Source organism: Protopterus annectens, chromosome 5.part1 (genome assembly GCF_019279795.1).
Source record: "Protopterus annectens isolate FY-2018-M chromosome 5.part1, PAN1.0, whole genome shotgun sequence".
Classification (NCBI taxonomy): domain Eukaryota; kingdom Metazoa; phylum Chordata; order Ceratodontiformes; family Protopteridae; genus Protopterus; species Protopterus annectens.
The window spans coordinates 564,533,782-564,561,309 of NC_056736.1; the positions used below are offsets into that span (position 1 = coordinate 564,533,782).

Here is a 27,528-nt window from a genome sequence, read left to right on the forward strand (position 1 = left end):
CAAGGTTTTTATTCAAGACTTTTCCTGGTACCCAAAAAAAGACAGCTCCTGGTGTCCTATCCTGAGCCTCTCAGTTCTAAACACCTTTTTGGTAATCCCAAAGTTCAGAATGCTAACACTTCAACAGCTACTTCCTATGCTAGACTAAGATGCCTGGTTGGCAACCTTAGACTTAAAGGAAGCTTACCTGCACATTCCAATAAGGGAATCTTGCAGGAAATACCTACGCTTCAGGGCAGGCTGCATGCACTATCAGTTCTCTGCACTTCCCTTTGGCTTATCTACTGCGCCCAGGGTATTCACAAAGTGTCTAGCTCCAGCCATTGCATTTTGCAGGCAGAGATATTCAGATATACCCATACCTGGACGATTGTCTGATTCAGGCAGAAAGCCAGGACATGCTATTAAAACATCTGGCATTCATAAAGAAATTTCTAACCTCGCTGGGGTGCACCATAAAAGAAAAGAAATCTCATCTAGTACCCTGCCAACAAATTGTATTCCTGGGAGCAAGCTTGAACACAACTTCCCAGATGGCTTACCTCACGCCAGAGAAACAAGTCTGTTTGACAACCTACTTCAAACTACTGGGCACAAAGACCCAGCTATCTGCAAGGAAAATTTTGCAAGCCCTGGGGTTCATGGCCTCTTGCATTCTACTAATTCCATATGCAAGACTGCATATGAGGAACCTACAATGGTATCTAAAAAGCCTATGGTGTCAACATTCTCAGGACCTGGAATCAATGATTCCTATCATTCCTTGTATAAAGACAGAGTTCCTTTCAATCTACCCCCTGCCGCTCAAACCCTAACAACATACGCATCAGACTATGCATGGGGGGCTCACTTGGCAGGGCAGTGCATTCAGGGCAAATGGAACCCAAGTCAGAGGCACCTTCATATCAATCAAAAAGAAATGTTAGCTGTACAGAATTCCCTGACAGCCTTCAAAGACCACATCCTTCCAGGACAATTATTGGTAAAGACAGACACCACCATATTTATGTGGTACATAAACAAGCAGGGGGGGGGAACCCACTCATACCCTCTCTGCAGACTAGCCATGGCTCTGTGGAACACAGCCTTGAGCTACCAAGTACACCTACAAGCTCATGTCCTGCCAGGCAAGCTAAATTCACTGGCAGATGACATAAGCAGAAATCTCTTGGACCCACATGAATGGAAACTGGAACCAAAAATATTCAACCTCTTGAGGAACAAATGGGGGACTCCAGAGAAAGACCTGTTTGCCTCCCCCCAGAACTACCAATTGGACAAATTCTGCACAAAGACTCCCCACAGTCAAGCTTGGAAAGTGGATGCCCTGTCTTTTACCTGGGAAAGTCTCTCGGTTTATGCCTTTCCCCCTCTACATGTCCTCTCGAAGGTTCTGCTAAAGATTAAACAGGGCAAACCAAGGACAATACTTATTGCACCAGACTGGCTCCGCCAGCCCTGGTGCCCCCTCTTGCGCAGCATGATACTGCTGGATCCATGGCACCTACCTCAGACACCTTCCCTGCTGTCCCAGCAGGCGGAGCAGATTCTGCACCCTCAGCTTCAAACCCTGAACCTTGCAGCCTACCTAATTTCTTGAGCTCTCCAATAGCATCCCTCAGTAAGCAGGTGCTGGATGTCATTCTGGAAGCAAGGAGACCTAGTACTAGAAAATCCTATGCTTAAAAGTGGAAAAGATACTGTTCCTGGAGCCAGACCCAGGGTATGGGCACTACGGTGCCCAGCTTACCTCATATTCTTCAGTACTTAACAGAAATGCTCCACAGGGGCTTATCCTTCTCGTCAATTAAATTTCATGCCTCTGCAATTTCAGCACATTATAATACTAAACACCCCTCTTCTCTCACTCCCTGTTAAAGCAATTCCTCAGAGGGTGCTAAAAATTTAAGACCCCCCAGGTGAGCCCCTACTCCAGTGTGGGACCTTAACTTTGTATTGAAAAAGCTCACTCTCCCTCCATTTGAACCAACTGCAACTGCAGAGTTGAAATTCCTTTCTTGGAAAACAGCCTTCCTTCTAGCCATCATTTCAGCAATGAGTGTCTGAATTACATGCCCTCATGGCAGTGGAGCCTTTCATTATCTTCCATGCAGACAGGGTGTCCCTCAGGATCAATCCTTTCTTTATGCCCAAGGTGGTGTCTAGTGTGGCCCTAAATCAAGTCCATTCATTTGCCTACCTTTTTCCCGAATCTACAAAACAAAGGAGAATGAATTCTGCACTCTTTGGACATGCACAGACAACTGAGATTTTATTTGGACAGGACTCAGCCTCTCAGAAAATCTGAACAGCCGCTAGTTGGCTTTGCTGCAGGGGCAGACGGGAAGGCCATTTCAAAGCAAACCATTTCTAAATGGATAGCCCATTGCATTCATTTCTGCTATAAGCACCATGGAAAACCTACCCCACAGGGGATAAGATCACATTCCACCAGGGCTGCATCTCCCTCTACAGCCTTTCTCAGAGGGGTCCATACCAGGGACATCCTAGAAGCTGCTACCTGGAGCACTGTACATACCTTCACCAAGCATTACCACATGTCTATTTTTTCTAAATCCAGAGCTGGTTTTGCCACTGCAGTTTTGCAGGGCTTCATAGCTGGTCCTAATGCTCTCTAACTTCCTTCTCCCTTCCTTAGCTTTGGGAATCAACCCAAATGTAATGACTGCAACAGCAAAACATGAAGAACATAATACAGTTGTGTACACTAACCATAAATGTAGAAGTTCGAGTGTATTCACTGTCGCAGTCCTGGTTACCCTCCTTCCAACCCCCTGACTTCTCTTGGCTCTACCTTTGCTTCTTGTTTTAAGCTTTCTGGTGTATTTGCTTTTTGATGGAGGTGTAACATAACATATAAAAAACAGAAAGCAGGAACAGGAAACCAATAAGAAATACTCCAAATGCTCCAAAAAATAGCGTAATGAAACTTTTAATAACCGCTTTCGTCCAGAGACTTCCTCAGAATACACAAAAATAAAACCACAAGCATTAAATACCTCACCAAATAGGTAATTAAACAATTAATCAATCAATTAATTAAAAACCTGGTTATTAACCAGTGCAGCTAGTCATTTAAAAAAAGAAGAAGAAGTAAAAATCTCTTTGTCAATACTTAATTTAGTACCTTTTAAAAAACACTTGATATTAATAGCTTCATTCAAGCCAGGAAACCTGTCTGCTTTCAATTTGATTTGCCAGAGTGTCTCCCTTTGCTCAACGTAATTCTTAAAATCACCACCCCTAAGGTCTGGTTTAACCACCTCAATAATTGTAAATAAAAATTTCTTAAAGTTTTTACAAGCAAGGGAGTGTTTAAACAGAGCACTATTTTCATCGTGAGTTTTAATATTATATACATGCTCACGAATACGGGTTTTAAGGCACCTGGTGGTCATCCCTACATAGAATGCAGAACAGGTACTACATAGGCTAATGTAAACAACCCCCTTTTTCTACTGCATGTCAGCCATCATCCTTTCTGCACTTAAATGGCTCATTTATTTATTTCATCCTTGTCAGTCCGTACTGAGATGCAGTTATACTTGCTCTCATTGGTACCTGTGCTGTATAATACAGTAATATGTACACTTTCACACTAAAAATGACAGCTGTCAGGTTTAACCTTCTCAGTGACAAATACATGCTCTTTTGACGTTTACAGCTGTCCGTGTTGCATATTTCCAGACTGTTGATGCTTGCTTGCTATATGTCATTACTAAATACCTAAGTGGTGTATTTACATGCTGCTTATAATATCCATCTTAGACATGTGGAATAGTATCTTATACTTAAACATGTACTGCTTTTTCTGTTGCACAGTTCCTGCCTATTGCTGTAACAAATATTGTTAGTATTTTTTAACTAAAACTGCTTCTTGCTGCACCCTTTTTTATTATTACCCTCAGCAAGTACATACTCCTCAGTTGTGCTACAATGTTTTGTGTGTGTGTGTGTGTGTGTGTGTGTGTGTGTGTGTGTGTGTGTGTGTGTGTGTGTGTGTGTGTAAATTAGAGAGACACACACACACACACACACACACACAGGTCTGCAGTGTAATAAATGAAGTATGTAGTAGTGTGAGTTTTGGAAAGGAATTCTGTGATGTGTGGCACAGCTACAAATCATGAACTGAGTTCCTATATTCCACAACTGCAGATGTTTCATTTACTGCACCCCTGACCCCCATATATTTCATTGATCTGTTTATATATTTATTTTTTTACATTCACTGGGTGGAAATTTTAGACTTTGTGGTGTAGGTATGCAGCTTTAATACTGCTCTTTATTTATTTATTTATTTTTTGGAATGGGAAGGGTGTATTGCTGTCAAGTTGCTTTAGCTTCAGTTTCAGTCTGCTTCAGTACACACACGCACATATGATGTTAATATATACAGGTGTGTGTGTGTCTGTGTCGTACATACATATATACGAATGGTGTGTGTGTGTGTGTGTGTGTTGTGTATATATGTATGTCAGATATTTCTATGAAATGCTCTGATCAATGTGATATATCAGCATGTACTTCATGTAACTGTCAGATCTGCATCTTACATCTGATGCATGTTTTGAATGCTGTTATTAATAACAACATGCTGGCTCTAACCTTCATTGTTTGCTGGGAATATGCCATTTCCTCTGTCTCACAAAACTGCAAATTTCTGTACTTGCAAAAAATGGGAATTCTGTTTCCCTTTCTTCCAGAGGTGCAGTGACCTCAGAGTTATTATACTTAAAAGTAGGTAGTTCCCCTATACGTAGGATGCAGAGGGGCACAGTTCCCCCAATTTTAAAAAAGTCTCAGTTTTCAGTATCGCAGATTTGCATTTTGTGTGTTATGCTTCTGACATATAGCCAAGAATGTGCATGGTGAATAAAAGTTAAAGTATTAACTGCATTGTTTATGCATGGAGTATGTATTTTGCATATTTCTACAATTTGTTATACTCCTTTATTTGAGCATCTACATTGTACATTGAAAATGTGCATATTCTGTAAGAAACAATGTGTTTGTGCTGAATAAGTTGTCTATCATCAAGGCTGCCCACCCTTTGATGGACCCCATGGCTGGATTTATCCTCTCCAATAGTCCATATTTGGTAACTTTTTTTCCCAGTAGTTCCTATGAGTAGAGATGGAAGTATAACATTGACAACACAGTGTGACATCTTGCCTCCGCTACGAAAGCACGGTCATCCCCAGCACCAACCAGTTCTTTTTTTTTTTTCTTGCTCACACAGGTCAGATCTTTATTCTTGTTGTTTCCAGTAAAAACTTTTTGCACTTTGATTTTCTGTGGATGCATTTCTGAATTTAAGTGTGGAGGAACTATGCTTCTCGTGGAACAATTAGGAGGGGGTCCTCCTGAAACCCAGCACTTGATTCAGTGTTCAGCCTAAGTTTTTGCTTAGGCCTTCTAGAGGTGAGTCTGGATTTTCTGTGGATTCCAGGGCCTCTCTGGCAGGGATTATCGCCTGATTAGCAAGGTCTGGATTCTGTTACAGTCCTTTATTCCTCTCTATGAGAATAGAACTTGGAGAGATGCACCCCTGCGTTCCATTGTAAAATGCATCCTATGATGTTTATCAGGTTTCACCAAGCCTGATCATGGGGAGCAGCTCCTTGAGTTAACAAGTTATGGATCTGGCGGTACTGCAATGCAAAGCTTAGGCTGCTATCACCTCCCCACACAGCCCTATAGACTAGCTGTTGACGTCACTCTACTAGGGTAGCCAGTCTATAGGGCTGTGTGGGGAGGTTATAGCAGACTGGAGATTTATTTTACTTCTGGTACAAACTAGAATTGTAGGTGCGCAGTTTTACATTTTGTGGGCAGTATTTTTATGTGAACTTTGAGCCTAGTGCATATATCCCCTCCTCATTTGGGGGATTTGTCTGGTTTAGCTTCCTACATGCTCCATGACACGGTCCAGCGTTCAGTGCTTTTGCAGGATTCAGGGCTTCCTCCTGTGTTGGCTTGACTTGTCAGTGGGATCTTTGGGGGAGGCCTTTGTTTCAGGACAGCAGGTACAGACTCTAGATGGTGCCTACTGGGGGAAAGCTGTATAGACCAAACACGTTAGGCATCAGCTGTGATGCATAGTATTCTTTAACTAGGAGAACACAGATCACAAAGTGTGCCAGTGTCAGGGCTGTCCAGTCAAAACTGTAAATATTGGCTGTAGGTGATCTGGTCATGTTGACTAATGTTACCAAAATTAGAATGGATATTAGCCTTTGTTAAGTGGGTGGAGGACGTGGCCTAATCCAGTCTATGCCAGGGACCATTTGATAGCAGTGGGAGGGGTATATGTACCCTTACTGGCCAATGTGTGCCTACCATAAAGCCCAGTCACCCTGGGTCAGTAAGCTACAGGCCAGCAGATGTCCAGTTAGTCAGCTTGGGTTACCTGGGATAGGACTGTTACTGAAAGCTGGAAGTAAAACCAATCAACCTGTCAAGTATGAACTAAGGATTGTTACACTCAAGTTTGTAAGTGGATGAAATTATGGTAAGGAGGAGGATTGGCATCTTGTCTGTCCAGGAAACAAGATGGAAGGGCAATGCAGCAAAGCCACTTGACTTGAAATTCAGAGTTTACTACTCAAGGGGAGGACAGACTAAAAATTGGTGTGGGGTTGTGGTGAGGGAAGAATCTTCAGATGACAGTGAGGAATGTTATCAGAATTATTGATAGTGTCATGCCTATTGGACTCCAGTGTAAAGATAGGGTAGTATTTATAACTCAGCCTGCTCCCACAGCAAGGTTGTGACGGCCAGTAAGTGTGTATTCTGGTAGTAGTTGTGGGATCTACTAGGTAGAGCAGGACAATATGAATTTACTTTTAAAATGGGAGGTCTGCATGCCCATATAGGGACAGAGAGCAAGCTATGAGAACTTCCTGGATCCTCACAGAAGGAGCAACAGGAATAAAGTAGAGACCATTACAGACTTCTTTCGGGCAAATAGCTTGGTTATGGCCACCACATGGTTCAGCAAAAGAGACAGTCACAAGATCACATAAAAGATTAGATTTCCTCCTGGTAAGGAAAGGACATTGGGGTGCAGTCACAAATTGCAAAGTCATCCCTATTGTAACGGTTGGCCCACATCATAAACCAATAGTAGCCACAATCAGCTGCAAGCAGTGGTCAGAGAAGGCTCTAAGTGCAACAGAGATTAGGCCAAATGCCTGGAAGTTGTCTGGAGAGAAATCACAAGAGTTCAATGAAAAATCCAGGTGTCTTGCACCTCAAGAAGAAGAAGAAAAAATAGGTGGAGTTGAAGAAGAATGGCGGCGCCTCAAAACAGCATGTGTGAGGACTACAGAACAGATATGTGGCAGAGCCAGGTATGGAAATAAGATAACATAAAGAAAGCTGGCGGTGGAATGCAGAAGCCCAGGAAGTCATCAAAAGAAAGGAGGAGTGCAGAAAAAAGTGAGAGATAGAAAAGGTGGACCAAACTAAGAAGGAATACTGGTTAGCTAACAAAGAAGCTAAGAGAACAGTCACAGTAGCAAAGAACAAGACATTAGAGGCACTGTACCTAATTTTGGAACGTGACTCAGCAGATGGGACAAAAAATTCTGTCTTTGCCTTGCAACCTAATAAAGATAAGCCAGCAGCAGTCTGCTCACCAGTCCACAGGACATCAAAGGAAGTTGGAAGGAGTACTTCTAGCAGCTTATGAATGAAGGAAACCACACAGAAACTGTACTGCCCCAGACATATTCTACGATGAGGCTGTGATGAGCCCACCTTAGAAGAAATAAGAACTGCACCAAGGAAAATGAAGTCAAGGAACGCAGCAGGCCCAGATGACATCATAGTACATATGATCAAGATGTTGGGTGAGTTAGGGGAGGAATGGTTTCACAGGATACTCATAGAAGTATGGAGAGAAAGGCGTATCCCACATGGCATGCAAAAACAGTGTGCAAGAATGAGGGGATCATTCACAACTTTGGGCAGTATAGGGGTATGAGAGTTTATTCCTCTGCTACCTTGGGACTTAGAGCGCTTCTTTACCTATCTAGATTCTAGGTCTTCCTGATGAAGATGGTTCATGCACTTGTGGCTCTTACTGAATGTAGGATGAGAGAGGATCTTACCTTCACTTTGTCCTTTTATATTGGTGCAGCCCCACCTAAGTTGATCTTTGGTGTCTGTGGTGGATGCTGTAATGAGGGCAACAGGTATGATTATGTGAGTATATTGTGTGGTTTGGCTAATGCTTCCTTTGACAGTAATGGAATGTTTGGGCAAGAGGTTCTGTCCTTGTTCACCACTTTCTATGTTAATAGGCAGGGCACTTCTTAGCTGGGAGCTCCAATTTTATGGCAGCTGAGTTGTCACTTTTCCAGAAGAAGGCTACACAGGGTCAAACTTGACAAGCTAGACTCATAAGGATCCTTGATCAGTGTCTCCTTGGTGGTCATAGCTCTCTGGAGTTTGGGAGCCAGAGGGTGACTTTCCTAGTTCTACCAGAGAAGGCATCCTGCCTTGGGTCACTCCCCTCTGCTCCTTCATTTTTCCTTTGCCCATCTCTATGGGGTTCCATTGAAAACTTTTGAAAGAGCTTAGGGTTTAACACCCAGGCAAAATAGGGTGCTTCTTTTTGAGACCCTTCCTTTCCCCTCATCTGAGGCTATGGCTTAGCCTTAGCCTCTGAGTCTTGGTTTCCCTTTCATTGGGTGGGAGTCTCAGAATGCTCACTTGCTTCTTTCTCCTTCTAGGTTTATAGGTAAGTTCTAGGCAGTCAGTCTGCAGACCATTTTAATACTAGCCAAAAAACCCTATTCAAAATGTCCATCTACCCGCAAGGAGGGCAAGACAAGACAGACCAGGAGAGGATTTGAGTCTGCCCATAAAATTATCTAGGTTTACACTGAAGGTGACAAGGGTGCGAGTCTGTATGACACATAGCAGATGTTTGTTCAGAGCTGAGGTATACGTTGAGATTGGAACATGTCATGCCAACATGTTTTATTTACCTGCTGATGAGGGTTTAGTTCCTTCAACCTACTATTTGATGTACCATTAGTTCTGTGAAGGAACTTGAGATCAAATAAAGTTGGATCTTTCATGGCATGAAACGCTAAACTTAGATCTCCATGGAGGAGTGTGTAAGAGACTGAGTGCAAAGAAAGGGCTGACAGTCTGTCCTGATAACTAAGATTTCTGAGGCCACTGATCTTTTTAGTTATGAATCTCTGAGGTCTCACAAGTTGTTACATGTTTAGATAAATACATGCCAAAAGGTGTGTTATATTCAGTAGTGGGTCTGATAAGATATGAGTAAAGGGGGAATTAGGTTCATAGGTAAGTACTAGGCTATCTATCTGAGGGCATTTATAAGCCTAGCCAGAATGTGTTGGCTTTTGTCGCCCCCTTAGATTAGTTCCCTGTGCCTCGGTCCAGCAGAGCCATTAGTTCGCTGTGCCTCTGTCCAGCAGAGCCACTGCAGTGATCTCTGGGGTAAATTTTATGTTTCTCATCCACTCGTCAAGGTTTCTCTTGAAGAGTGTTAGTGAGGGGCTCTGCCTAATGTAGATTGGAATCCTGTTCCAAAGCATGGGGAGTCTCTGGGGCAGGGATCTATCCCTCCAGCATGTCCTGTTTATCGTTGTGGTGAGGTTTAGATCCCTAGACCATGTGGCTCTCAGGGATTTGTTTTTTTTTTTTTTTTTTTTTTTAGGTGGAGCATGTCCATCAATTCTGGGTTGGACATGGCCTTGTATGTCAGGCAGGGATCACCTCTGAGTAAGTGGTATGCAACCAAGTACAGCTGGAGTTTCTTCATTCGGGCTGCATAGAGCATATGTTTGAGGCCAGTAATCCTCTTGGTGAGGTACTTCTGTGGTCTTTCCAGCTGTTGCTGTTGCAGGTGTCTTGTAAGGTACATCCCAAATGGGGCATTGTACTCTATGGTGGGTCTGATGAGTGATGAGTAGAGGGGCACAATAACCTCTTTTGTTCTAGATGCAAACCCTTTTGTGATTAGGTGGGCCACATAGAAGGATTTTCTAACCACCTTGGCAATATGATTATCAAAGGAGAGATTACTATCTACATGGGTCCCCAGATCCCTTATTACATTTTCTGTATTTAGGGGACTACCACATATGTGGTAGTTCACGGGTACTTTGTTTTTTCCAAAGGGTTGACTATGCACTTTTTGGCATTTAGCTTGAGGCCATGATTTTGACACCAGGTATCCGTCTCAGTGAGACTCTTCTGGAGGATGTCTGTATCAGCTGGAGAGTCAATTATGGCCCCCAGTTTGCAGTCGTCTGTGAACTTGGTCAGCCATAGTCCTCCTGTGATTGCTTGTACCTCTGAGAAGTATATACCGAACAGGAGGGGTCCCAGGACTGAGCCCTGGGGGACGCCACTTGTAACTGGTTTAGAGTCGGACCTAGAGCCTGCAACTCTTACCGCGTGGGTTCTGTCCTTGAGCCAATTGGCAACCCATCTCATGACGTAGGGGTTTATGTTCAGGCTGGTGAGCTTGTCTATAATACCAGAATGGGGAATGGTGTTGAAAGCCTTTGCGAGGTCTAGGTAGGCTGTGTGGACCTCATTTCCCTCGTCTAAAGCTTTGGTAACTTTCTCAAAGATGTCCACCAGGTTTAGGAGGCATGATCTGCCCTTAACAAAGCCAAACTGGGTAGGGTCCAATGTTTGAAGGTTCCCAATGTCTCTGTTAATGAATTCCATGATGATGCGCTCCATAGCCTTGCAGACCAGGCTAGTCAGGCTTATAGGGTGATAGTTCCCGGGGTCCGTTGTGGCTCCACCTTTGTGGAGCAGGATAACTGTTGCTGTGCGTCACTCTATGGGCACGTAGCCTGTAGAGAAGATGAGTTTGAACAGTGTGTTTAGGTGAGGGGTTAGTTCATTTTGGAGCTCGTGTAAGACACAGCCTGGGACACCGTCTGGTCCCATTGAAACTGTATCTTTGGCTTTGGATAGGGCTGTTTTAACCTGTGTGTCAGTGATTGCCAGGGCACTACATTTTTCTGATATGGTTATGGGCGCTTTAGGGGGTGAGAAGGGGGTGAAGTTTGCACTAAACCTGTCTGCCAGAATGTTGGCAATATCAGTCGGTTCAGTGTATTTTGCGCCATTCTCCACTAACTCAGAGCAGATCTGAGAGTTTCCACTTAGGTTCTTGACATAGCTAAAGAATGCTTTTTGGTTATCTTTGGAGTCCTTGGCAATTTTTCTTTCGAAGCTAGCCTTGGATGATTTTATGAGGGATCGTAGTTTCTTGCTGATACTAATCAGGGATGTCTTTCCTTCTTGGGATTTTACTCTTTTCTGTACTAGTTTCTTCCTTCCATTGTATAGCTTGTTTATGGCAGGGGTGCACCAGACTGGTTTCCTTTTCTTGGAGGAGTGAGTCTTGGTTTTGCTTGGGATAGCACGATCCATGCATTCTTGCAGGTGCTCATAGAGTGCCTTTGTAAGGGATTCAGCAGCTTGAACAGCGTTGTCCTTTAGCATGGGGGCTGTGAACCTTTCCACCTCGGGCTTAAGTAACGTAAAGTTTGCTTTTGAAAAGTTTTTCACGGTGGTTTCCTTGATTGGGGGTGGGGGCGGAATGTGAATATCCAGAGTGATTAGTCTATGGCCTGATCTAACCAGCGAGGGTTTGACCTCTGGTGTAGAACACCGGTCGCCCATGTTGGTGATGACCAGGTCCAATATGTTGTCACCTCTGGTGGGGGTACCAGTTGATCCAGGGTGTTCAAGTTTATAAATTCTAGGAAGCATTGGGCAAGAGATTTAGTACTTGAGTAGTTCTCCCAGTTAATGTTTGGGTAATCGAAATCACCCAATGTTAGGGCATTTGGTAGGACCTTCATATTTTCCAGTGTCTCTAGAAACGTGGAATGGGGGTCATGGTGGGTGATCTGTAGCAAGTTACAATTTGAATTGCAGTTTTGCCCATTGTTAGTTGCACATGGATGATATCTGAGGAATTCTGCTGTGCCACTAACCTGGAGGTGTGGGTATCTTTGATGAATATGGATACACCCCCACCTTTTGTGTTTCGGTCCGGGTTCTGTGTCCGAAAAGTATGGTATGAGTTATAGCCTGATAGTGCTGGGATGCTCTCTGGAGCCTTAAACCAGGTTTCTGTTACTGCACAGATATCGATGTTCTCCATACTGAGGAGTGCCTCGAGTGCATGCATTTTGAGGTTTAGACTTCTGGCGTTGAGTAGAATTACCCTCAGTTTTTGGTTACTTGTGCTGTTTACGGTGGTGGGTTTGTTTTTTGAGCCTTGTCTAAAAAAGGCACTATGGTGGCGGCAAAAGCCTTGGCCAGTATTTGAAAGTCCAAGGGTTACAGGTGCAAGCCATCTCTTGCGAAGCAACATGGCTTATCGAGCATGTCATCCCAGGTGGACAGATACTGGATCCCCTTTGAATGACACCAGAAACTTAGCCAGTTGTTGAAATTGATAATTTTTTCTTTATACTGTGGCATCATTCTTGGTGAGGGCAGGATGCTGCTTAGGGTCAGGGTCATACCGACCTGGGCTATATGATCAGAGAGCTCTTCCATGTCTCTTTTCATGTAGTCCAGGGAGGTACGTCTCAGGTCATTCACACTAACATGGACAATGTCAGAGTTGTATTTGTACTTGTTCTGGAGTGACCTGAGTGCTTGTGTTATGTGGCGGATCCTGGCACCCGACAGGAAGCTAACTTAAACCTTCTACTTGTCCAGCCTAGTTAGTGGGACATCAGTGTGCATGACTATAGAGTCACCTATTACTAGTGTGTTGGGTATGTTATTTTGCCTTAAGGGCTGTGATTGCGTGGCACACTGATTATGTGAAGTATGTGTTTCATGGTTTGTGATAGGGTGTGGAGGTTGCTTGGGTGTCTGCTTTGGAGGTCTCTGTTGCTTTTGCAGATTTTTATTTAGAGCCTCCGAGTATGTTTTCATGTATTTATGTGTGTTATTTGCCAGTGTTGGTTTAGTAGGTCTATGTGAGACTGGTGGTGTGTTGCAAGTATTTTCCTTCTCCTCTTGACTGTCAGTTCCAATCTTGGGTTGAGAGAGCTTTGCCTCCAGTTTGGCTGTATAATTGCATCTCGCATATATTAGTGTTTGGTGGTAGGAGGAGAGGGTTGTCTGTGTACATGAGGCAGTTGTAACATTGCCTCAAAATGCCCAGATTCACCAGCTGGACTGGAGAGTACACCTGAAACTGCCCTTTGGACATGCCTGAATAGGTAAAGTGAGCTGTTTTACTGATTGGCTGGTAGGGACAAATAGAGAGCCTTGTCCTTCTGGACAGTATAGGGGGTCTAGTGCTAGGGTTAATTAGTGCTTGCTATGAGTTTTGAGTAAGTGCTGGGCTGTGAAATGAATCGTTTGAATGCTTAAGTTGAAAGTCTAGTTCCAAGGGAAAAATTGAAGAGCAGACTTCGTGGAGCCGGGAATAGTTTAACCCTAGCTACCCAGCACTGCCAGGTGTGCAAAACCACGCAAATGCGTTATTTATAGCAGGGAAATTAAATAGATAGAAATTAGCCCAAAATGGCCAATAAACTACTAACTTCTGGGCTACAGCAAACAAGGCACACACATTTCAGAAAGAAACAGATCAGATAAGCAGGCACAATAAGCCTTTAACCAGAAATTCCCAGCTCAGAAGGGCAGAATCTAGCCTGTCCTCCCATAAGTGTGCAGACTACAAACCTTCTTATTGTAAAATAACTGGCCTGAAGCCAAAGTGCTTAAACCAGAACTAATGCGCTTTTACAGTAACAGACACTGAGCCTTCAATCAGCAATTCCCAACTAAGAAGGATGTAAGCTACCTGTCCTGCCACAACAATGCAGTCCACAAACCTTCTTAATGTAAAACAATTGGTTTGAAAGCCCAAGTGCTTAAACCAAAAGGTTTAGAATAACAGTTAAAATTGAATCAGGCTACTACCAAGCAGTAATAACTGCAGCAGAATAATACAGTTGAGTACTTTTATGGACTTCTTTCAATCTAGTAGCCATGCCTTTGAAAATTAGATGGCTAGATAAAAGGCTTTTTGAAATACTTTGGAGACATGATGATCAAATGATAAGGAGTTGGTAACAAGAGTACCCAAATCCCTTACAACAGTGTCTGATTGGAGGGGTATATATCTTATACAGTAAGTGAAACTGTTTTGTTTACCACAGCGAGCTATGCTACATTTTTTTACATTTAATTTGAGACCATTGTCCTTGCTGTGATTGTTAACATGGTCTAAGCTATGTTGAAGCAATTGTGTCAGAAGATAAATTAACAACACCCACTTTACAGTCTTCTGCAAATTTAGTTAGCTGTAGGCCAGAAGTGCAGGTCTGAAGGTCTGAGAAGTATATGCCAAATAGGAGGGGGACCAAAGTCGAGCCCTGTAAGACACCGTTGGTAACTGTTTTGCCTTCAGAAGTGGCACCTGCTACTCTAACATCATGGGTTCTGTCAGACAACCAGTTAGCTATCTATCACAGAGTATAAGGATTTATACTGACATTTCTAAGTCTAGCAGTAATGCTCATGTGGAAAATAGTATCAAAGGCCTTAGCCAGGTGTAGATGTGCCATATGCACTGCATAACCACTATCCACTACTTGTCAGTTTTCAAAGAAATTAATGAGGTTAAAGAGGCAGGACCTTCCTTCAATAAATGCAGTCTGCTGAGGGTCCAGGGTTGTCAGATTTTCAATGCTCAGATTAATGAAGTCTGAGATAATGTGCTCCGTAACTTTATATATGACGCTAGTGAGGCTAATGGGTCTGTAGTTACCAGGGTCTGTGGTTGGGTCACCCGTGTATAGTGGCATTATAATAGCTGTTTTTCAGGCTTCAGGAATATAACCAGTGGAAAGGCTTAGATTAAAGAGTTTAAGCACAGGTTCAGAAAGGCTATATTTGGCACTACTGTGAAATCATCCAATACTGGAATAAAACAACGATATCCACAACAAATAGGTTTATTCAAAGATGAAAACAGTGGTAAGCGCTTTCACCCAGTTAGGGCTTCCTCAGACCATATAAAAATACTGTCAGCTGTTCACTGTTACAAGAAGAAAAGAGCGCCAAAACAAAACCAGTTAAAACATTAAAACTGTTAAAGTAACAGTGTACCTACTGACAAAATTTAAAATACAGATATATAAATATAAAATTATAAAAATGTAGTTTCTTATCCTGTAAAATCATGGCATCATACAACACATATAGATATAACCTCATAACAATAAATTACATGTAGATACAACCTCATATACATAACAATGAGTAGAGGTGCATAAACATATAAAGAACATATACGTAGATCTAATATCTACATACAACCCACAGTATAGTCCCTTCAAATAGTTACAAATATATTGTCCTAGGATGATCATCCATAATCTCCCCAGGAACCAAATGTACTGTTATAGGTGTACGTAAGGAACCATCAAGATTCCTATCTAAGCCCTCTGGACTTAAGAAAAGGCTTCAGTGGTGTCTTATCATTGAGTCCTGGGGGAACATCTGCCCTCAGCCTGATAATCCATTTTGCTTCTTGTTTCTCAGTCCAATTCCATATGTCCCCACCTCTGGGATTAACAGGAACTACTTCACTGACTCTAAAACTGAAAATGGCATCATCTGTACATCGAGCATGTTTGGACAGGGCATTAACCATGGAGCCAATCCTGATCTGATAGAGGTGTTTCCTTATTCTGTCCCTAAGTTTCCTGTCCGTTTTGCCAATGTAGAATGTCCTGCATACTGTACAAGATGCAAGACAGACTACATGTTCTGGCATACAATTGGCAAGGACCTTAAACTCATACCTAATACCACTGGTAGGGTGTATAAAGGGGGATGTGGAGTCAATATTCCCAGAAAAATTACATTGGTTACAAAGAAGTCCCAAATATATCATGTTCACCATGCCTATGCCTAGAATGACACAGTAGTTTCTTTAAATCAGGTTTTTTCTAATAGACAAACTGCGGGACATTTCCTATAACGTCTTTGATACTGGGATCCACTGTCAATACCTCACAGTGTAATCTAATCACATCTTTAATGCTCCTCACATCCTGGGTATAGAATAGGGGTGTCCTAATCTTGCTTGCTCTATCAAACCCAGCCAAAGACTCCTGTTGAGCTCTATCAGTCATAGTACCCACTAAGTCTGAAAAATATCCCTGGTGCATACTATGCCTATGTAGAAGGGCATTTCGGTGGCAAGACTTCCTATACACCCCCTTGTTTAACAAACCGTTCCCCAACCTCTCTATGTAAACATCGAGGAACAAAATCCACATATCCGAGAATTCATGATTGAACTTCAAGTATGATGACAACCCATTGACTTTGTTGATGAACAAAACCAGTTCATCAACAGTGCCTTTCCAAGCAAAGAAAAGGTCATCTACAAAACATCTGTAGAAAAGAACATTGAGAGAGAACTCATCCAATTTAAACAAAGATTCCATCTCCCACGCAGCCATGAAAAGGTTGGCGTAGCTATTAACACAAGAAGCGCCCATAGCCAAGCCATCCCTCTGCAGGTAGCACTGTGAGTCAAAACAAAAGATGTTGTTCTAACACAACCTCCAGAAATAAGACCAACAAGTCTATTACAGAGCTGCTAATCTCAGTATTACATTTCAAATAATCATATATCTATATATATGATATATCTTCAGGAATATTGTGAGGGGTCAAGTTATAAGGGTCTCTCGTTACAACACCTCACAGGAAGGTTTTGATATTGAATTAAATGACCTATGTAGTAGATTTAGGTCCAGAGCCTATAGGAATTATGACATTGAGAAGGTTATGTCTGACCTTTCTGCTTTAAGAGTTGGTAGAGCTACCCTTATTTTTCAGACTTAGTGGGTACTATGACTGATAGAGATCAACAGGAGTCTTTGGTTGGGTTTGATCGAGCAAGCAAGATTAGGATATCCCTATTCTATACCTAGGATGTGGGGAGCATTAAAGATGTGATTAGATCACACTGGGAGGTATTGACAGTGTATCCCAGTGTCAAAGAAGTTATAGGAGATGTCCCGCAGTTTGTCTATAAGAAAAAAAACTGATTTAAAAAAACTGCTGTGTCATTCTAGGCATAGGCATGGTGAACATGTTATATTTTGGACTTTTCCTTGTAACCAATGTAATTTTTGTGGGAATATTGATTCTACATCCCCCTTTGTACACCCTACCAGTGGTATTAAGTATGAGTTTAAGGTCCTTGCCAATTGTATGTCAGAACATGTAGTCTGTCTTGCATCCTGTACATTATGCAGGGCATTCTACGTTGGCAAAACGGACAGGAAACTTAGGGACAGAATAAGGGAACACCTCTATCAGATCAGGATTGGCTCCATGGTTAATGCCCTGTGCAAACATGTTCGATGTAGAGATGATGCCCACGTTTTCAGTTTTAGAGTCATTGAAGTGGTTCCTGTTAATCCCAGAGGTGGGGACATAAGGAATTGGACTTGAAGTGGTTTCCGTTAATCCCAGAGGTGGAGACATAAGGAATTGGACTGAGACACAAGAAGCAAAATGGATTATCAGGCTGAGGGCGGATGTCCCCCCAGGACTCAATGATAAGACACCACTGAAGCCTTTTCTTAAATCCAGAGGGCTTAGATAGGAATCTTGATGGTTCCTTATGTACACCTATAACAGTACATTTGGTTCCTGGCGAGATTATGGATGATCATCCTAGGACAATATATTTGTAACTATCTGAAGGGACTGTACTGTGGCTAGTATGTAGATATTAGATCTACGTACATGTTCTTTATATGTTTATGCACCTCTACTCATTGTTATGTATATGAGGTTATAGCTACATGTAATTTATTGTTATGAGGTTATATCTATGTGTTGTATGATGTCACGATTTTACAGGATAAGAAACAACATTTTTATACTTTTATATTTATATATCTGTATTTTAAATTTTGTGTCAGTAGGTACGCTGTTACTTTAACAGTTTTAATTGGTTTTGTTTTGGCGCTATTTTCTTCTTGTAACAGTGAACAGCTGACAGTATTTTTGTATGGTCTGAGGAAGCCCTAACTGGGTGAAAGCGCTTACCACTGTTTTCGTCTTTGAATAAACCTGTTTGTTGTGGATATCGTTGTTTTATTCCAGTATTGGATGATTTCACAGTTTTGCAGCCTTTGTTCGCTCCAGCACCTTTTTCTCTTTTTTACGTTTATCATTGGATTGTGTGTGATGCACGGGGCGTTTACTCCCTGGGAGACTACGTTTCTTGGAATTATATTTGGCACTGATAATCAAGCAACCTGCTATGTTGTAAGGGTCCATGTATGAAGTGTTCTTATTTTTTGAAAGGTCTGAGAGAACTTGTTTCATAGTAATTAAAGCGGATGCTGGGATTTTTTCAAAATATACTTAGAAAACCAGAGACTTGGGACAGTTGTATCAGATAGGATGGCATCTGAATCTTCCCCACTGGACATCATTCAGCAACCAAGAAAGAAGCTTAAAAAGCTGAAGCCTGAAGCTTCTTTTGTCTAATCAGACCTGGACGTCTCTACTGTGGCTCTTTATAAGCCCTCATACATTCCATTGTTTTCCTCGTCTCCTGCTCTGGTGAATTCATTGAAGGCTGATAAGGAACCACATCTCAGCACGTCTTGCTGAACCGGTCAGATGGCCAGTTTGTCCATGAAGGGGGAACCACAGCTTACTGTATTTGAGGGACCTGAGGGCATATCTCACATTTTGGTCTGAACAGAAGTTCCTGGTACCCTTATTGAGGTACATTAAGGGTCAGATCCTCCCAAGGTCTGTGATGTACAGAAAATGTACTGCAACTTATTATAAATGGGAATACCCAAGCCTTCTAATATATATGGGAATCCCCAAGCCTTCTAGTAATATGTATGGGAATCTCCAAGCCCTCTGCTATACCTCCAGTCTTGGAGGCTTTACAGGTACCTCTGCCACAGCTTCCTTGAAACCAGATTCTCAACCTGCAGTACATGAGAAACTTGACAGGTTTTACAAGGTTATACACACTCACAAATTACTTTTTAAAATCTTTTTTTTTTTCAGAACTAACAGTGATTTCTGTAAAATCTGACTAACGCATCAAATTGCTTCCATCTTCTAATGCCTTACTCCAATGATGGACAGTAGGTCTGTGTTTAGGTGCAGAAAGATGTGCACACTTCAGCTACTCTTTCTTCCTTGCTGTAAGCTATCAAATCCATATATTCAGCTGTCTAATCTGTTATGGGAGGCATGAATAAGCTATGGTCAGTCATGCCTGAGGCAGATAATAAAATATCCATGATACCTTTTTCTCAGTATCACTACCCAGATAACGTGACACTTTGTCAAATGCAGATGTCCTTCAAGGATGCATCTGCAGTCATTACAAATGGGTTGTCCTGTCGTCAGGCAGCCCTTCGGTCGGCCGGATTCCAAAGTCTGGGTCTGGCCTCAGCTGGTGTCGCACTTCACCCGACGTCATAGCTGCAGTTATTCGGGTATAAAGGCATCAGCCGACGCCATTTTCCTCAGTCTTTCTTGCCACGTGGCGCCCGAAGCAGAAGCTGTTCGCAAGTGCCGGTCGGTCAGATCCAGAGATTACTACTACCGAATACTACTTCGAAGACTTCTAAAAAGCTAAGTACCCCGTTGGGGACTCTTTCTTGCCTCAGCCGATGTCAGAGAAAGTGAATAACTGTTTATCTTGTGGGAAACAAATACCTCATAAAGATTTCCACTCCTACTGTATACATTGTTTAGGCCCAGACCACGACGTAGCAGCTTGTCTAGCCTGCGCTTCTTTTAACCGACGGACGCTTAGACGTCGCTCGGAGTTTGCTGAACAAATTTTCGGCTCTGATTTTGCCTACATTATGCCGTCGGATCCTCCGACAACGCAAATTTCCAAAAAACGAAAAGAAAAGGACCGACACTCGCGGTCCGTGGTCTCGGCCGAAACCGCGATTAAGCAAACCGCGAGTGTCTCGGTTTCGGCCGAAACCGAGCAAGCGGTTCTTTCTCCAGCCGAAACCATGCCTTCTACCGAGGCCTCCTCTAACCTGGTCGAATCAGCTTCTGAAATCCAGCCTTCTGCTGCTGTTTCTCAGGAATTATCAGACACAATTCCCCTGGATATTTCAACCCCTGCACGTGGAGCTGCTAGGCCTCCTGCAGCCATGTCTATTAAGGCCTTTGCCAGGACTAAAGCAGCCAAAGCTTCAAAAACTGTGCCTGCCAAACACCCCACACACAGGCCCAGCACTAGGTCTCATATGCTTTCTTTGGCTGAGGATTTAATTTCTTTAATTCGTGGATCCCAGCCTCATCCAGACAGGTCCTCTCTCCCACCTCCAGATAAGAGACCTAGAGCAGAGCCCCCTGAACCAGTATCCACTGATGGTTCCTCTGATGAATCAGAACATACAGACCTTCCTGAGGCTTCTTATTCTCCTTACGAAGACTCTGATGCGGAAGAGTCCATTCCTTCAGCCTCTCCACCTGAGGAATTTTCCTTTGGGGAAACCTTGCATGCTATGAGGGAACAATTTCAGTGGCAGGGCCAAGATTTCTCAGACTCCAGAAAAAGGCTTAGAACCTTTCTACATTTGCCACAACATAGGCCTTTAGCTATACCTCCAGTTCTTTCTGTTGTAGATGATGCATTTAATGATGCTTGCACTGCTCCTGATTCATTACCTCCGGCTCCTGCTAAGCCCGATAGGTTCTACAGGGTCCCGGACACTCATCACCATTTATACAAGGCTCCTTTTGCAGATCCAGAGACTATCGCCCAGGGCCCTAAAGCTGTAGCTGCTACCTCTACTAAAAACCCCTCCCTCTGAAAGGGAATCCAGGTCCTTAGAGAGATGGGGTAAAACAGTTTACACTTCTGCTACCTTGTCAGCTAGGGCTTTGAACTGCCAATTTCATATGATTCAATATCAAGAGTTTATGCTTGACCAGTTAACTAAAAGCTTTCCTCTGAAGAATCTTTAGATAAAAAATATGTTCAGGAAATGGTACATAACATACAGCAGGTTAGTAACCATTCTTTAAAATGTGGCTATGATGCACTGGAGGCTTCCTTTAGATCAGCCATGACTGGCACAGTTATCAGGAGACATGCATGGTTGAAAGAACAGGCATTACCAGACCATGTCAAATCAAAGCTTTTGGATGCACCCATGGACAAGGTCAATTTATTTGGTTCCCTGCTCAGCAGGTACTAAAAAGATGGAAGAGAAGGCGAAATCTGTACAAACGGTGAAAGATTTCTTACAGGTTCAACCTCCAAGGTTTAGCAGGAACTGGCCCTCCAAGAATTGGTCCTTTCCGGACTCCTCAAAGGCTCAGAGAGGCAGGAATAGGCGTTCAAGAGGCAGAAACCAATCCAGGGGTGCCTACAGGGGATGCCAATGGCAAGGTAACAACCAGCGAGGCACGGACGCAGCCACCACCACTACGACACCTCAATCACAGTGACTTGACAGTGGCACCGCCTACCAGGGAACAACTAGAAGCACCCTTAGGCAGAAAATTAACCTTATTTTCAAAAAACTGGCATTGCATCACAAGGGAAAAATGGATTTTGCAAACTATAGACCAAGGTTACAGGTTCCATTTCCATACTCTACCAGGGAAGAGAGGAATGCCAAACCTACCACCTACTCAAAGGACAGAAGCTCTAAAACAAATATCTCAGCTATTAAGAATGAGAGCTGTGGAAAAGGTACCATCTATGGAGCAAGGAAAGGGATTTTACTCCAGACTCTTCCTGGTACCAAGAAAAGAAAACAAATGGAGACCCATTCTAGATCTGTCCGCTTTAAACACATTCCTTATTGTTCCAAAATTCAAAATGCTGACCCTACAGCAGCTTCTTCCCATGCTGGGCAAGGAGTCTTGGCTGGTAACTCTAGATCTCAAGGAGGCATACCTGCACGTCCCCATAAGACCAATTTGCAGAAGATACCTCAGATTTCTTGCAGGATCAGAGCATTATCAATTTTCAGCATTGCCCTTTGGCTTATCTACTGCCCAGAGTGTTCACGAAATGCCTGGCATCAGTAATTGCTCATTGCAGACTTCAGGGAATCCAAATTTATCCCTACCTGGACGACTGCCTGATACAAGCGGACAACAAAAGCAAGCTAGCAGAAGACTTACAAAGAGTCATTTACCTGCTGCAAGCCTTGGGATATACAGTCAGTATAAAAAAGTCAAGGCTGATTCCATCCCAAAGAATAACCTTTCTGGGTGCAGAGCTGGACACATCAAAACAAATGGCATTCCTAACTGCAGAAAAGAAAGAGCAACTACCTCTCTACTTCTTGGCATTAACAAAGCAGAACCACCTAACTGCAAGAAAAGTACTGCAAGCTCTAGGCTTCATGGCATCCTGCATAATTCTGGTCCCTCATGCCAGACTGCATATGAGAAAGCTACAGTGGTACCTAAGGAATTTGTGGTCCCAACACAAGCACAGCCTAGAAACCAAAATTCCAATAATCCCATGCCTGAAACAAGAGTTTCTATGGTGGGCTCAGGCCTGTCAATCAAACGCAGGATTGCCCTTCTGCAACAGCCAACCAAGCCAAACCATCACGACAGATGCCTCAGACCTCGGTTGGGGGGCACACATGCTGGGCATGTGCATACAAGGCTTATGGACTCAAGACCAGCTGCGCCTACACATAAATCTAAAGGAAATGCTGGCAGTAAAATTGGCCATCCAGTCATTCAGACCATTTCTCCAAGAAGGTCAGTTGATGATAAGGACAGACAACACCACAGTTATGTGGTACATCAACAAACAGGGAGGCACCCATTCATATCCTCTATGCCGGCTGGCACTGGACCTATGGGATGTGGCCTTCAGTTACAAGCAATTTTTGTACCGGGAAAAGAAAACATTCTAGCAGACATATTAAGCAGAACAACCACAGATGCCCACGAATGGATGCTTCATCCGGACATCTTCAAAGCCATCACAAGGGAATGGGGATTACCACAAATAGACTTGCTTGCATCCCCATTCAACCACCAGCTAAAGAAATTCTGCATAAGGACGTACCACCCACTTGCTTGGAAGGTGGACTCCCTATCTTTCAGTTGGAAAAACCTGATAGCATACGCATTTCCACCACTTCCTTTGATGCACAAGGTGCTTCTGAAGATCAAAGAGGACCGTCCAAGGATCATCCTGATAGCTCCAGACTGGCTAAGACAACATTGGTACCCATTGCTGAGGAGCATGTCTCGGGATCAAATATGGACACTACCCCTAATCCCATTACTGTTAACACAGAACAACTACAACATCCTGCATCCAAACCTGAAAACTCTGCAGCTAACTGCCTGGAACATTACATAACAGAAAATAACCCAAATTTATCCCAAAGGGTTAAAGACATAATCCTGGAGGCTCGCAGACCTTCAACAAGAAAGAATTATGCAGCAAAATGGAAAAGATATCTCATTTGGAGTACTGCAAAGGGAGAAGATGTGACTCTGGTAAACATGGCCAACATCCTAGAGTACTTGGCAGAGCTCTTCCACACAGGCCTGTCCTATTCTTCCATCAAGATACATGCATCAGCTATTTCAGCACAATACAGCTTGGATCCTCCTGTCTTCTCTCATCCCCTGCTCAGACAGTTTCTGAGAGGAATTAAAAATGTAAAACCTCCCAGGAAACCACCATTGCCAGCATGGGACTTGAACTTTGTGCTAGAAAAATTGACACTTCCTCCTTTCGAGCCAGCAGCAACAGCAGAATTACAATACTTATCCTGGAAGACTGCTTTCCTGCTGGCAATAACTTCAGCAAGAAGGGTCTCTGAACTACAGGCATTAATGGCAGTGCAACCCTTCCTGATCTTCCATCAAGATAAAGTGTCCATGAGAACAAATCCTACATTTATGCCTAAGGTGGTATCCAGAGTGTCATTAAATCAGGCTATCCACCTACCTACATTCTTCCCAAACCCACAGAACAGGGGAGAAAGACTTTGCATACCTTGGATGTACACAGACAGTTACGCTACTACCTGGACAGGACTAAGTCCAATAGAAAAACTGACCAGCTTCTGGTAGCATATGCCACAGGAAAGGAAGGAAAACCAATTTCAAAACAGACAATCTCCAAATGGATAGGAAATTGCATTAGATTTTGTTACTCCTACCATGGAAAGAAAACCCCAGAGAACATCAGGCCTCACTCCACAAGGGCTACAGCCACTACCACAGCTTTCTTACGAGGAGTGGCTACCAAGGACATTATAGAGGCTGCTACTTGGACCTCCGTGCATACATTTGCCAAGCATTACAATTTACCTTTATACTCTAGATCCCGAGCAGGTTTTGCCACTGCTGTTTTGCAAGGGATCCTAGCTACACCATAATCTCTACTCTTTCCTCCTCCCCTTGTTTAGCTATGGTATTCTACCCATTTGTAATGACTGCAGATGCATCCTTGAAGGACATAGTACAGTTTTGTACCTACCATAAATGTAGATGTCCGATAGGAATGCATCTGCAGTCAGGATTACCCACCCACCTTCCCCTCTGAGGTACTCCTTGGGTATTTGCCAGCCTTCAGCTAGCTCGGGGGGGATCTATTATGGTGTATTTGTTTGTATATATGTACATACATGCTTATTTTTGTGTTTGCTCTCTACTATTTGGAATCATTGGCATTTATCCAAATTTAGCCTTCCAAGAGGGCACCTGGCATCTGGGGCAAGAAACACTGAGGAAAATGGCGTCGGCTGATGCCTTTATACCCGAATAACTGCAGCTATGACGTCAGGTGAAGTGCGACACCAGCCGAGGCCAGACCCAGACTTTGGAATCCGGCCGACCGAAGGGCTGCCTGACGACAGGACAACCCATTTGTAATGACTGCAGATGCATTCCTATCGGACATCAACATTTATGGTAGGTACAAAACTGTACTTTGTGATGCTGCAAATGTATATTACAAATGTAGCTTGACAGCTGATGTGTGTGTCATTTTACCTGCTACTTATTCTTGTAAGGACAACAAAGTAGGTATTTAGTGGATAAGTGAAGCTTAATAGCATTGATGTCATATGAGGGGTAATGGGAACATCACAGACATATTTGACAGCTGTGAGACATGATTTTTTTTCCATCAGAGATGAACTTTGTTCTGGCTAATACCAGAACAGAAGTACACAATATAAGTCATAATGCCATTAAAAATTTTTCAAAAGCAGTATCATTTTGAAAATTGTCCTGTTCATATCATTTAAAGATTTTGTAGTAAGTTGTGGTGTAAAATGTGAATTAAACGTTTTGTTAAGAAACTTTGAAATAATCTTATTTATGATACTGTTCCTACCAGCATGTATCTGTATTACCTGTGTAGGTCACAAAGTAGTAATTTTTTTGTTTTATTTTGTGTTTTTCTTCTCCTCAGGCTGGGCTTTCTGAAGTTGAAAAGGAACAAATGAGGAAAATTCTTTATCAGAAAGAATCCAACTATAACCGATTAAAAAGGGCCAAAATGGACAAATCCATGTTTGTGAAAATTAAAACACTGGGTACTGGAGCTTTTGGTGAAGTTTGCCTTGCTCGGAAAGTGGATACGCATGCACTATATGCCATGAAAACCTTAAGGAAAAAAGATGTCCTGAGCCGTAACCAGGTGGCTCATGTTAAGGCAGAAAGGGATATACTTGCAGAAGCAGATAATGAGTGGGTGGTAAAACTATACTATTCCTTCCAAGATAAAGACAACTTGTACTTTGTCATGGATTACATCCCTGGAGGAGACATGATGAGCCTTCTAATGCGAATGGAGGTCTTTCCAGAGCATCTTGCCAAGTTTTACATAGCAGAGCTAACTTTGGCAATAGAAAGTGTTCACAAAATGGGGTTTATCCATCGAGACATAAAGCCTGACAACATCTTGATTGACCTTGATGGACATATCAAGCTCACTGATTTTGGTTTATGTACTGGATTTCGATGGACTCACAATTCAAAGTATTATCAAAAAGGTAATTTAACTTGCATAGTTCATTAAATAATTGTCACATGGATTAACAGTTTAGTGAGTAAAGGCAGCACAAGTTTATCCTAATCAGTCTTAAAATTTCCTGGGAAATATCCATTTCTGACCATCACTGGAATTCTGACAGCTGTACAGGTTTGATTTTACTTACGATTTTTTGTGCAGTTCTTTTTGTTTCTTCAGCATTGCTCTTGTAGGAATTAAGTCATTTGTACACTGGTGAGCAACAGCCAGTACATCAGTTAATGAATGCAGAGTTACCATGCAAGTAGTTTTTAAACTCTGAGTTACACTTAACTGGTAGTAGTGGTGGTTAAATATATGCTATAAAATGCATATCTGTTGACAAAGGTTATGGTAAAAAAATTACATGCACACAAAACTGTCTGTGTGTTTGTAAAAGAATAAAGAGCCTTGCTATCTTGGGCATCAAACGCCTTAGGATTCAAAATTTTTTGTTGCCACTAATTCAGTAAAGGAAAACAAATACACCCACACACACACACACACACCACAAACACACATGCTTAAAATGCATTTAAAAAAAAAATGCCACACCCACCTTACAACCCATAACATAGAGACTGTGCACCTCTCCTCTAGTCTATAAATGTAGTTTCTCAAACATCACACAAACCCAGAAATGAGGGAAAATATTAAAGTGAAATAATTGACCTTTTTCTTTTATTCAAAGTAGCCCAAACTCCAATCTTGGAGAAACCATTGCAGATAATCGTTGACGTTACCATACCTGATGCAGTGTATTGTCAACATTGTAACCTAGCCATTAAAGCTAGATGTCACTTCAGGTTTGACAGAAGGGAACTGTTATGTCCACTGCATGGGCGTGTTTGTTTCAAAAAGTAAAGTCTGAAGTTTATTGAAGCAGCATTCCTTACAAAAGTCACCAGGCTTCACTATGACAGACTGTTTTTTGCTACAAGAGTGTCATCATTTTCATTTTGAGAGCCAAAACTGACCCAGACTTAAATAAGTTTAATGTATTGTCATAATTCAAAACATTAAAATAAATTAACACGAAGAAAATGTTTCCAGGTGGTGGTGCTGCGGTAGCGTTGTCGCCTCACAGTAAGACGTTGTCCTGTTCAGTTCTCAGCTAGAGCGTCTTCGGTGTGGAGACATGCGTGAATGGGCGTACCTTCGTTGAAGGTTGTGCGTCAGGGCCGGCAACTCGGCATGTAAAAATCTACTGCCAATCATTAGCGGACCGGAGTTCCACTGTGGTGACCCCTAACTGGGAAAAGCCGAAAGACACAACAACATTAATGAAATGAACTAATTAACTTGCGTACATTCACTTATAAAACTCAAGATGTGAAAAACATTTCCAAGAAAAAATATAAGTGAGCTGTTTGTCTTCCTGGCCATAGAAAACCAAAAATCATTACAAT

At 42.6% G+C, this 27,528-nt stretch overlaps 1 protein-coding gene across 1 annotated transcript in view; it reads left to right on the forward strand.

Annotated features, from left to right (window-relative positions):
• LATS2 (large tumor suppressor kinase 2) overlaps positions 1-27,528 on the forward strand; it is a 128,936-nt gene that overhangs the window by 45,604 nt on the left and 55,804 nt on the right. The window contains exon 3 of the mRNA XM_044073185.1: positions 25,520-26,102. Within this exon, the coding sequence (XP_043929120.1) occupies positions 25,520-26,102 (583 nt within the window). The remainder of the gene's footprint in view (positions 1-25,519; positions 26,103-27,528) is intronic.